General features: G+C 48.6%; 1 protein-coding gene and 2 long non-coding RNA genes across 3 annotated transcripts in view; 1 reads left to right on the plus strand and 2 right to left on the minus strand.

Moving 5' to 3' along the window:
• Window positions 1–3,824, minus strand: part of LOC122199794 — a 47,171-nt gene extending 43,347 nt beyond the window's left edge. The window contains exons 1-2 of the long non-coding RNA XR_006193631.1: window positions 3,710–3,824; window positions 1,686–1,736 (exon numbers count right to left, since the gene is read on the minus strand). This is a non-coding gene — a long non-coding RNA (uncharacterized LOC122199794). The remainder of the gene's footprint in view (window positions 1–1,685; window positions 1,737–3,709) is intronic.
• A 206-nt stretch (window positions 3,825–4,030) lies between these two features.
• On the plus strand, window positions 4,031–10,874 carry FZD4 (frizzled class receptor 4). Its single transcript, XM_042905886.1, has 2 exons — window positions 4,031–4,627; window positions 6,777–10,874. Exons 1-2 carry the CDS (start codon window positions 4,337–4,339, stop codon window positions 8,103–8,105), a joined length of 1,620 nt encoding a protein of 539 aa, XP_042761820.1. The 5' UTR covers window positions 4,031–4,336; the 3' UTR covers window positions 8,106–10,874.
• LOC122200331 lies at window positions 7,836–11,574 on the minus strand. Its single transcript, XR_006193795.1, has 3 exons — window positions 11,494–11,574; window positions 10,868–11,051; window positions 7,836–8,031 (listed from the first exon to the last, which is right to left on the minus strand). It is a non-coding gene; the product is annotated as an uncharacterized LOC122200331 (long non-coding RNA).
• Between the last annotated feature and the right edge of the window lie 463 nt (window positions 11,575–12,037).

The following is a 12,037-nucleotide window of genomic DNA, read 5'->3' on the forward strand; positions in this document are numbered from 1 at the left end:
CAGACTATATACCAACTGATGGGATCTGGCCTGGCTTGTCCCCATGCTTCTGTTGTTCCACAGTCAAGTCCCTGTCCTTATGAGGTTTTGGTCCCAGTGAATTTTCCCCTCAAAAACTGAACAGGATAATAATGAACCATTTTCTTGCATTTTCTATCAAGACTGCTCTTTGTGAGTTCTAAATGTTCTGTCCATATTCAAAGAAGCTGGTTTCTTCATGAGTGGTTGGAATAAGACTTCTCTTGGAAGCTACTGAATATGGATTAGTTGGATTGTTTCTCAGGAAATAAAAAGCAGGCTCTGGGGTGGCTACTTCAACACTTAATTGGGTTAGCAAAGACCTGCAAATGAGAGGCTTTCCTTAGGAGGGAAAGGATGTTTACGGCCCCCCACCCCCCTAGGTGGTGGGTTTTAACCTAAACCCTTGTCTTTAAATGCAGCCTTTAATTTAGAAACCATTACAAGAATCTATTAGAGCAGAAAACGTCAGGTTGGAAAATTAACACATCACAGGAGTTAATTAGAACCCAGCCTCTCATTAGATGCAAATAGAGAGCCCTCCAACTGCCCAGTGGCCTGCCGAAGTCACATTTGTCACAGCTCTAAAGTGGCTGCATCTTCCCCACTCAGAGAGTGGACAGAGGAAGCTTCCCAAGCACTCAGGCCAGAGCCTAGAGGCCCTGCCCTTTAGGTCAGTGGAAGGTACAATTCACATGCCCTCATCTTCTGCTCCTCTCCTAAATGCTCTGCCTATCACAGGGTGGAGAGCCCTCTGCCTGGAACTCCCTCAGGGAAGTGTTTTCTGCAACAAAGACAAACATGCCGTGCCTGTCACCAGGAGCAGACTGGCGACTGTGTAAACCACTATGTGAGAGGGAGGCTGAGGGGCTCCAGGCCATTCAGACTTAGCTCTAAGTCATGGTCTTTGTTTTCTTTCCACTTTCAGACTGAAATGTGATTCCCCTGGCTTTCTTTTTTGGAAAATACCTTTGAGGAGTTCCATGCAGAAAGAAAAGCTGTTGACAGGAAAAGCTCCTGCCAGGGAAGGGGCTTCTTCCAAGGGTTCTCAAAGGAGACAGTGCTTGAAGCGAGCTGAGGCAGGGATGCCAGGGCTAGGAATAAGAAGTCCAGATCACCAGAGGGTCATCTCTAACTACGGACTAGGCAATGTGTCAAGCAGTTTCCTCTGTAAGAGTAATACCGTGCACATAAACTTTTAGGCCAGGCAGACATGTGTCTGAGTCCTCTGCCACTCACTGTGTGATCTTGAATAAATTGCTTAACCTCTCAAAACATCAGGTTTCTCACGCTGTTGTGTGAGATAAATGCAATAATACACGTAAAACTTGTAAGGCAGTAGCCGGCAGAGAGCAAGTGTCCTATAGGCGTTGTTGTTGGTTTGATAATAGTATTGCTTCCCCCACTAACGGTGTTCCCTCTGTGTGCCAGGCCCTGTGCTGTTCCTTGACCTCATGGACTTTATCGTTTAATAAACCATGTGCACATACCTTTAGCACAAAGAAAGCCCCCTCTCCTTTCTGCAAATTCCACAGAAGTGCCAATTGCACACGAACTCTGCTTCGTTGAGTAGCTCAGACTCCTGCAGTCATCCCCCTTTGAGCAGCCCTGTAACCTCAGCTACCTCTACCCTCCATTTACCCACAATTCTCTCCGTGTGTACTTACCACAGTGAGGTACATCTGTCTGTTCATTTTCTGTCTGCTCCTGTGAGTTCCCTAGGGGATGAGGATCACTTGGTCATTTGATTCATTCATCTCCTCATTTACTCATCTCTGGAGGCCAATGGTCTCCTGCATTACTCAGCACAGTCACACAGAAGATTCAAACCCACTGCTGAGTATGTAGATTTCCAGCTGGGAACATTTCTGGGGAAATAACCCTGCATCTCATGTTTGAAAGGCCTCCTTGGGTGCTGGTTTGATTGGTCTTCCATTTTCTGACTATCATTTTGGTTACAGCCTCAGTTTCTTCATCTCTTTTTTTTTTTTTTTTTCCAACGTTTTTTATTTATTTTTGGGACAGAGAGAGACAGAGCATGAATGGGGGAGGGGCAGAGAGAGAGGGAGACACAGAATCGGAAACAGGCTCCAGGCTCCGAGCCATCAGCCCAGAGCCCGACGCGGGGCTCGAACTCACGGACCGCGAGATCGTGACCTGGCTGAAGTCGGATGCTTAACCGACTGCGCCACCCAGGCACCCCAGTTTCTTCATCTCTTTAAGGTGCTATAATAGAGTCCTTCCCTGGGAGGTTGTGATGATGGCTGGAGACACAGCAACTTTTATGTGCCCAACACAATTCTAAGTACAGAGCGAAAAACCCAGAAAAGTTGATTCCATTCTTGCCTTCAGCCAAGTCTAGTTGCCAATGTAAGAAAACTAAAACTGTAAGGTAAAATATGAACACCACAGGAGAGGGGCAGATATCCTTCTGACTTGTATTTCTGCCATATGGCTGAAATAGAGGATACAAAAGCATAAAAATTTGGTCCCTGTCACCAAGCCTCTGGAAAACTTTGGCAAGTGTTGGCCAAAAAGATCTCAGGAAGAGAGTCGAAAGCTCTTCATCCAGATAGTCAGACCTGGGCTTGCAGGCAGGCGATGTCTTTGGGACCTGACTGGAAGGCAGGACTCATTTCACAACAAAAACCAGGCTATTTTGCACTTACTTTGTATGTGCCAGACACTGTGCTAAATGATTTAGGGGCATTATCTCATTTAACTCTTAGAACAACTGTGTGGGATAAACACGAATTTCCTTATTTTACACATGGCCAATTCGAATCTCAGAGAGGCACAGATTTACCCCAGTCAAGCAACAAGTAAATGGTTTAGAAATCCACCTGCTGAGGGTTTCACTGGTCTGATTGGAAAGGGAAGGGGTGGACCAGCACAAACCTCCATCCGAGGGATGGGGAGTGGGATGGGGAGGAATGAGAGAGAGGGAAATTTGGATCACAACAGAGGTCGCATGATCCCCAGACCTCCAGGACCCTTCGTAGAAGAGGAATAAGTTAGAGATGCAGGCTGCAGGGGAGGGATGCCCGGGAGGCTGGGGGAGGGGACCCTCGGTGGTTGTGCGCCTTCTTCGCCTCCTGTGCACACAGGTCAAGCCTCTCCCCTCCCGCCCTCTCACCCTCCCAACCTTATTTAGAAACCGTGTCCCCGAGACAGGAAGGGCGGCGGGCCGAGAAGCACGGAGCGTCCCGGTCTCATTTCCTTTCGAATCCCCCTGTGGAATTTCATTTCATACGGTGAGGAAATCGGAGCGCGAGACCGTCGGCTGGTCTGCTGCTCCGGGGCGCCTCCCCCACTCGCGGCTGGAGACAGGCAGCTCCCGGGCGCAGGTCGGGCCGAGTCTGGGGGCGGGGAGACGGGGCCGGGCTCCAAACCAAGCAAGTTAGCAGGGAAAATAGCTGCGAGCTCGCACTGTACCAGGCACGGGGCTAAGCGTTTTACGCATTATCTCTAATCCTCCCGAGTCTCTTCACGGATGAGGAAACTGACGCCGAGACGTTGAGCAATTTGCTCAAGGTCACACAGCCGGGATTTAAAGCCACAATCTTGGTAAACCTGAATCCCGTGTTCTTTGTGTACGTTTCTCTGCCTGATAGGTAGTTTGCCACGGGCCGAGGTGACAGCCGGAAGAGGGAAAGGAAAGGGAGCCGACTAATCTGGGAGCATTTCTCACCTGGGAGAGGAGGGGGCTGGCTGGCCCGGCGGGAGCAACTCGGCTCCATCCCCGCCTGGCCCCCGAGCGCCGCGACCCGGGTGGGAGGAAAAGTGAGAGCCGGGAAGCCGGGCGGGGCGCTCCGGGAGGGAGGGAAGGAGGGGGGGGAGGGGGGAGAGGGAGGGCGGCGGGCGGGGGCCTGACCCTGCCAGCGGCAGAACGGCCCCGCCCCCCGCTGCCCCCGGCGCCCGCCCATTGGAGAGGCGCGCTGTCCGTCCCGCCCCGCCACCGCCCAGCGAACCTCCAGCGCCGCGCAGGGCTCGGGCGGTGAGAGCGGCGCGGCGCTGGGTGCTGGCGGGATTCGCTGAGACGCAGAGCGGACGCCGCCGGCGCCGGGTTGGGGGCTCGCAGCCTGCAGCCATGACCCTCGCAGTCTGTCCTTCGGCCCCGGCCACGGGCGTCTAATATCCCACACAGTCGCGCGCAGCTGCCAGAGAGCCGGCCGCTGCCCCTTCGTCGCCCTTGGCGCCTTATCACACTCTCTTTCCCGGAGCTGGGAGCAGCGCGGGCAGCCGGCGCCCCCGTGCAAACTGGGGGTGTCTGCTGGACCAGCCCCCGCCGCCGCCGCCGCCGCCCCCGGCTCTGGCCATGGCCTGGCGGGGCTCAGTGCCGAGCGTCGTGGGGGCGCCCGGGGGCGTCGATCTCAGTCTGCGGCTGCTGCTGCTGCTGCTGTTGCTGCTGCTCCCGGGGCCAGCGCGAGGCTTCGGGGACGAAGAGGAGCGGCGCTGCGACCCCATCCGCATCTCCATGTGCCAGAACCTGGGCTACAACGTGACCAAGATGCCCAACCTGGTGGGGCACGAGCTGCAGACAGACGCCGAGCTGCAGCTGACAACTTTCACGCCGCTCATCCAGTACGGCTGCTCCAGCCAGCTGCAGGTGGGCGCCCCCACCCCCACCCCTGGCGGGACAGGGACCCCTTGGGCAGGGACGCCTCAAACTAACTCCGTGGAGCCCTTGCCAAACCAAGCCCCCTGCCCCCTTCCTAGGCAGAAGGATATAACTATCCTGGAAAAGTGATTTCCATCCCCACCCCCACTTTTGTGTCCCTTCTCAGGGACTGAAAGCCAAAACGTTGTGTAAGTCATCTGGCCTACGAAAGAACCCACTCTTAACACCCCGCCCTTCCGTTTTTCTCCCCTGTTCACCCGTGTCTGGCCAAGCCCCTAACCCCAGTGGAGCTGAGGGGGTTATCTTTGCCAAGGATTCTGGCCGCCGCTGCTCGGTGGGCGAGTCCCCAGCAGGACAGCCAGCTGAAACTAAGACTTGGAAGGAAGGAGAGATAAGGAGACGGGAACTTCTCCTCCCTCACGACCTCCATTCTCCCCCATATTTTTGGGTGGGAGAGTAAATGAAACACCACTGCCCCATTTTCTGCGGAGTGGCCCCTCCTCGCGTCATCCCGCATGACTTTGGAGGTCATGCTGGATGGAATGCTTGGGTGGCTTGAGACGTTCTGATCTTTAGGGTTGAGGGCAGGTTTAGGACTTAGACGGCAGGAAACACTCCCCGCTTGGGAAAAAGGTGACGGAGTGGTCAAACACCAGGAAGGTAATTTATATAATGGAGGATTCTTTTTTTCAATCATTAAAATTTTTAAAGCTTATGTAATGGTAGAGAAAATGTTCGTCCGACAATAAATGAAGAAATAATTTGCATATACAGTGTGATTATAATCTGAACAAAAACAACAACCAATTCATTTTTCTTTTTTTAAGGAACTGAAAGAGAATTCTTAACAGTGGTAGCACTAGGGAAAAAAAGTGTTAGCACTGGTTGTGCTTTGGTTGGTGAGGCTATGAGTGATTTTTATAAATTTAGAAAAGAGAGAACTTGGGGGAAAAAATAGAGGGTAGTTTTCCAGGCTGAAAACTTCAGAAATCCGTGGTTCTGGTTGTAACTTCTGAGAGATAAGAAACAGGCAGACAGCTTACTTACTAGGTGCATGTTTTTACATAGGTCACTTTAAAAGTTGGATTGTGGTTTCAGAAAGATGGTTGGGATTAGACCTGTTGCTGCTGAAATGTCCCTTTGGAGCTTTCAGAACTTTAGAACTAGGTTATAAAAGCTTAAGAAACGATCCTCTAGCTCTCAGTTTGGAAACAGCACATATCCTGACATCAGTGGCAATTTCGTTGGAGAAACAGCTTTTGCAGGGATATATATTTTTAATTACATGTATCCTGGGGAAGCAGCCAAGCTGTTTTGAAGGACAGGACTGGATCCCTTTACATGCTGGAAAATAGTTACTTGTAACTCTAGACTTCATAGACAACATCTGTAAGGAGCCAAGCAGACTGTTTATCAATGCTGGAGGAATTGAGGACAGCAACTGGGCTCTCCCCTGCTGGTGTTGCAGTTTCAGGGACTTAACATTTATATTTTCCTATTGTGCTTCATTATTATGCATTGGGGAAACCTGGCCAAACAAACCCCTGGTGACCAGAGACCTCAACCTGCATCCTATCCTTGGGTCTCACAGTGTCTTAATTAGGACATTTTCTCTTTCAGTATGGGAACTGATTAAAAATTAATTTTAGGGGATCAAGTAGAGAAAAGACAGTATATTAACAGGAGAAAAGCTGGATCTACATATTTTTTTTTACATTTATTTTTATGGTGATAAAGAAACGAGGATGAAAATAAATCTCCCCATCGCTGAAATTACTCAGTCATTTGATTAGTCTGTTCGGCTCTTTCAAACAGGGAGTCTCAAAGTCAATTTTTAAGGTTTATTTTCTTAAGCGTTTTCAAAAAGGAATTATGTAACTCTTCAGGTCCTTTTTATGTATGTATTTATCTCTGTTCTCCTGGATTTGTGACAAGGATTGCTAGAACCAAAAGAAGAAATGTGTACAAGCCATGGATTTTTAGGCACCCCAGTTTGAGGTCAGAGTAAACAGAGTCCCTATGGCTGGTTTAAAAGTAGATAGATACTTTGCCTGGAAGCATTCACCTCCGCTTCGTGCAAGCAGTTGGTCAGACTTCCAAGTCATTGTTTTCTTTGTTCATTTCATTACTTTTCCAGTTCTTCCTTTGTTCGGTGTATGTGCCAATGTGCACAGAGAAGATCAACATCCCCATCGGCCCATGTGGCGGCATGTGTCTTTCGGTCAAGAGGCGCTGTGAACCTGTCCTGAAGGAATTTGGCTTTGCCTGGCCAGAGAGCCTGAACTGCAGCAAATTCCCACCCCAGAATGACCACAACCACATGTGCATGGAAGGGCCAGGGGATGAAGAGGTGCCATTACCTCACAAGACCCCCATCCAGCCTGGAGAAGAGTGCCACTCTGTAGGAACCAACTCGGATCAGTACATCTGGGTGAAAAGGAGTTTGAACTGTGTTCTCAAGTGTGGCTATGACGCTGGCTTATACAGTCGCTCGGCCAAGGAGTTCACAGACATCTGGATGGCCGTGTGGGCCAGCCTGTGCTTCATCTCCACTGCCTTCACAGTGCTGACCTTCCTGATCGATTCTTCCAGGTTTTCCTACCCTGAGCGCCCCATCATATTTCTCAGTATGTGCTATAATATTTATAGCATTGCTTATATTGTCAGGCTGACTGTAGGCCGGGAAAGGATATCCTGCGATTTTGAAGAGGCAGCAGAACCTGTTCTCATCCAAGAAGGACTTAAGAACACAGGATGTGCAATCATTTTCTTGCTGATGTACTTTTTCGGAATGGCTAGTTCCATCTGGTGGGTTATCCTGACACTTACTTGGTTTTTAGCGGCAGGACTCAAGTGGGGTCATGAAGCCATTGAAATGCACAGCTCTTATTTCCACATTGCCGCCTGGGCCATCCCTGCAGTGAAAACCATTGTCATCTTGATCATGAGACTGGTGGACGCTGATGAACTCACCGGCCTGTGCTACGTGGGAAACCAAAACCTCGATGCCCTCACAGGCTTTGTGGTGGCCCCCCTCTTCACTTACTTGGTGATAGGAACTTTGTTCATTGCTGCAGGTTTAGTGGCCTTGTTCAAAATTCGGTCCAATCTTCAAAAGGATGGGACAAAGACAGACAAGCTGGAAAGGCTGATGGTCAAGATTGGGGTCTTCTCTGTCTTGTACACAGTTCCTGCCACCTGTGTGATCGCCTGTTATTTCTATGAAATCTCCAACTGGGCGCTCTTCCGGTATTCTGCAGATGACTCCAATACGGCAGTCGAAATGTTGAAAATTTTTATGTCTTTGCTGGTGGGCATCACTTCAGGCATGTGGATTTGGTCTGCCAAAACTCTTCACACGTGGCAGAAGTGTTCTAACAGATTGGTGAATTCTGGGAAGGTGAAGAGAGAGAAGCGAGGAAACGGGTGGGTGAAGCCTGGGAAAGGCAATGAAACTGTGGTATAAGGCTACCCGGCCTCCGTACTTTCCAAATGTTGAAGGTGGGAATGCTAGCATTTTGGTGCAAAATGCGACAAAAAGTTTCATGCAGTGAATCTCAGTATGAACCAACTGGCAACACTTAAGTGACCCCTTAAGCCACCGCCACCTGCCCCCCCCCCCACTCCCCAGCAATCATAAAAGTAATGATTTTGCTGCAGACTTTGGAATGATCCAAAATGGAAAAGCCAGTTAGAGGCTTTCAAAGCTGTGAAAAATCAAAACATTGATCACTTTAGCAGGTCGCAGCTTGGAACGTGGAGGTCCTGCCTAGATTCCAGGAGGGTCCAGGGCGATGCTGCTTTTCCCTGCAGAGTGGGATTTGAGCTGTGAGTAGATAACTTGCAGGGAGAAAGATGAACTTTTTTAACCCTTAAAATCTTAAATACTAACTGGGTCTGTCAGATAGCAAAGCAATCTATAAACACTGGAAACACTGGGTTCAGAGAAGTGTTACAAGAGTTTTATAGTTTGGCTGATCTAACATAAACATTTTCTGTGGTGCGCTGTCTGCTGTTTAGAATTTTGTGGATTGCTCTCCCAAGAGGTGGTGTCAGAATCTTTCAGTGCCTTTGTCATAAAACAGAATTGTTTGAAAAAACAAGAGTACTGTGCAAACACACGTAAGGTATCCAGTGGATTTTTCTTCTCTCTCTTCCTCTTAAATTTCAACATCCCTGTTCTAGGCTGCTGCTGTTTTCTTCATTTTACATTAATGACTCAAAATAGGTATTTTTATAGGAATTTTTGCACTGCAGCATGTCTAATGAGGGGAAAAGTAAGGGTGATTCACTTTCTGACAATCATTTAATTCAGAGGAAAATGAGATTTACCAAGTCGACTTACCTTACCGACCCCAGAGACCTATTGCATTGAGCAATGGGGACTTAATATATTTTACTTTGTGTGATTGCATCTATGCAGACGCCAGTCTGGAAGAGCTAAAATGTTAAGTTTCTTGGCAACTTTGCATTCACACAGATTAGCTGTGTAATTTGTGTGTGTCAGTTACAATTAAAAGCACATTCTTGGACCATGACATAATAGCATACTCAACTGACTTTAAAACTATGGTCAGCTTGCATTCTCAGAATGATAGTGCCTTTCTTTCCTTTACCATAAGAATGTTATCGGAGTCTAGTCTACTACCACAGTGAAGACTTTTTCTGTTTCGTAGAGAGAATTTAGGACAGCTAATCCAACTAGTTGGTGCATAATTGTTTCCTAGTAATTGGCAAAGTCTCCTTGTAAGCTTTCATTGGAGGCAATGTGGCCTGGAGTATTTATATGGTGCTTAATGAATCTCCAGAATGCCAGCCAGGAGCTTGATTGGTTAGTAAGGAATAAAGTGTAGACCATATGAAATGAACTGCAAACTTGTAGCAGCACAGGTCTTAATTGCCTTTTGCAGAGGTATCCAGAGCTTTTAAAATTTATGCTTTATGTTCCTCACAATGGGGTACCCCCTAGCAGCCTCTCAAAAGTTGCAATTCTTTTAAAATTGTAACTGGACTTTCTCTTAACCTGCCTCAGGCCTTCTAATCACCAGATCTCTGGGACAAATTGTTGACAATGTCACAGGCTGCTCTCCTTGTAGCTCATACCTATCTTTGCTTCAACAACTACTTTGCAATGACTCATTTATTTATTCATACCCCACCCCCTCCCTCTAAAAACAGGTAGGAAATCTTTTATCATATTTCTTTCTGGGAAAACATTTCCAGGGACTCAAAATCCCAAATAGGTGGTCAAATTCTGGAAGTAAGCATGCCCTTTTTTGTTTTTGTAAGCTTTATGCCCATGGTTCCCAGGGTTTGACATTTTCCTTTCTTCTTTCCTCTGTTTCTGGGGGCTCTTGAGTGGAGTCTGAGGCAAAGATGCATATAAGATCTGTTGTGTATTTTGGATGGGAAAGTCTTGGGGCTTTGAAGACAGATGCTAAATGGGCACGGGTGGCCCCTGGCATGTGTGCTGAGCCCGAGTACCTTGGCTGGACTCTGGGTCAGGGTTCTAGGAGCATGAGAAATGATCCCCAGAAGGACCGGTTGAACTCCATCTGAGACTGAGTCGCCTAGGAAATATAAAATGTGAACTCCGTGTGCTGCTTGCAGACAGTTCCCATAGCTAGCCAGGGCCCTGGAGCATGCGTCCCAGGGCGGAGCCTGCCCTTACTCACGCTCCACTCCAGTGTCTTGGGAGTTGTGCTGAGACTCTGGCCCAGGAAAGGGAAGAAGGAGGGTGCAGCAGGGCACTGGCCTGACTGCTAGGTTATAGGGGTTTGTAATGCAATTTTGTTTGGAATGTTTCCGCGATTGTGTGCCCAAGGCAGCACCTAGCAGAGGGCCAGGCACAGAGTAGGTGCTCAATATTTGTGAACAATGAAATAATAATAAGAGTACGTGGGGGAAACTATACACCCGAGTTCTGGAGCCGTGGCCTGACAACTTTCTGGGTTTTAAACGATCTCTTCTACAAATCTCTTGCCTTCTCAGGGGAAGTCTATTTGATCCGAAGTGGCTGTTGGTGCAGACGGGATTAGTAGCCCTGGCAATGTCACAGGGCTGCGGGCCTTTCCTTTCACATTCCAGACAATGGAGAGTGTTTATGGTTTCAGGAAAGGAGCTTTGTGGCTGAGGAGTCAGTTACCTTGTTACCTTGACGCGACTCCATCACCTTAAGTTGGTATTTGTTTAAAAAAAAAAAAAAAAGTCAATTATTAGCACACTTACCGCGTGCCAGCCACGTGTAGAGCCTTGTGTTAGGCACCAAAGGGGACGTCGTGCAGTATAAGCTCTGTCCTTCCAAATGACGTGGACTGAGGATTCTGGGTCTGCTGACTTGCTGTTGGTTTTTTGGGAAGGAGCATGGGCCTCTGAATTGTCATCTGTTTCACTGTGTCCATCCCATAAACCTCTGCAAGTCAGTAACAGGGGTTTGACAGAAATCATCAGCCCTATTTCATGACAATCTCTGTGGGAATCCCCTCAGAAGGCTATGAACATTGGCTTAAAACAGACATGAGCTCCCACACCTAATGTGACTGCGGGGACAGGCACTTCATGGCTTGGGTGTGCCATGTAATGAATACAGGTGAATTTGAGGACATTTTGCTAGGGAAAAGGTTAGGGCTGTTTTTCTTTGATATCTAGAATAAGTAGGTGTGATTGTAGCTTCCTACCTCACCAGAAGTCAACTTCCTCTTCCTGCAGGAAGCTATAGTCACACTTCTGGAGATTTTATTCTACAGAGCCCAAAGTCACCACTGTCCACCCTCCACTCTGGCAAACTCCTCTTTATCTTCCTTCATAAAGGCCACACCTCAGGGCAGAGGAACATGGGGTAGGGTGGAACTGACCTGAACCATCTGGTTGAGCTACTTGGTTGATTCATATCCTTTTTCCTCCACGGAGACCCGTTTCCTGATCTCTGAGACTGCTTCTGAGCTGGCAGCTTGCTCAGGGTCCTGAAACCGGAGAAGGGGTGATACTTTTTATTTCCCTGAGAAGATCTCTGATTTTCCTCTCCCCAGTCACTCCGTCGCCTACACCCCCAAATCAGGGAAACTTCTGTGTTTAGGTTCTGAATTGTGACTTTACCAGCACTCTGAACTCTGTCCTCTCTCATCCCCCCTCAGCCTCCTGGTCACTGAATTCAGGGCTTACTGTGTTAGGAACCAAGCTGGGACCTGAGGACACAGAGGAGTTTAGTAATCTCAGCCCTGGAGGGCAGACCTAATTTAAAAAGATGTCACCAGGCTAGTGCAGTCTTTGGTTCCTGGTGAGGTGGCCACAGAAGCAGGGAGGAGAGCCACAGAACAGACTTTGGAAAGGAGCCCCCAAGATCAGGCTACATCCTGAATTTCATTCTGTGATGGGAGAGATTGGAGGGAGTTGCTTTTC

The sequence above is a fragment of the Panthera leo genome, chromosome D1 (genome assembly GCF_018350215.1).
Source record: "Panthera leo isolate Ple1 chromosome D1, P.leo_Ple1_pat1.1, whole genome shotgun sequence".
In the NCBI taxonomy this organism is placed as follows: Eukaryota; Metazoa; Chordata; class Mammalia; order Carnivora; family Felidae; genus Panthera; species Panthera leo.

Coding starts and splice junctions, on each gene's coding strand:
- FZD4 (XM_042905886.1), top strand. CDS start 4,337: ATGGCCTGGCGGGGCTCAGTGCCGAGCGTCGTGGGGGCGCCCGGGGGC. Junction 4,628..6,776: donor GCTGCTCCAGCCAGCTGCAG/GTGGGCGCCCCC, acceptor TTACTTTTCCAG/TTCTTCCTTTGTTCGGTGTA.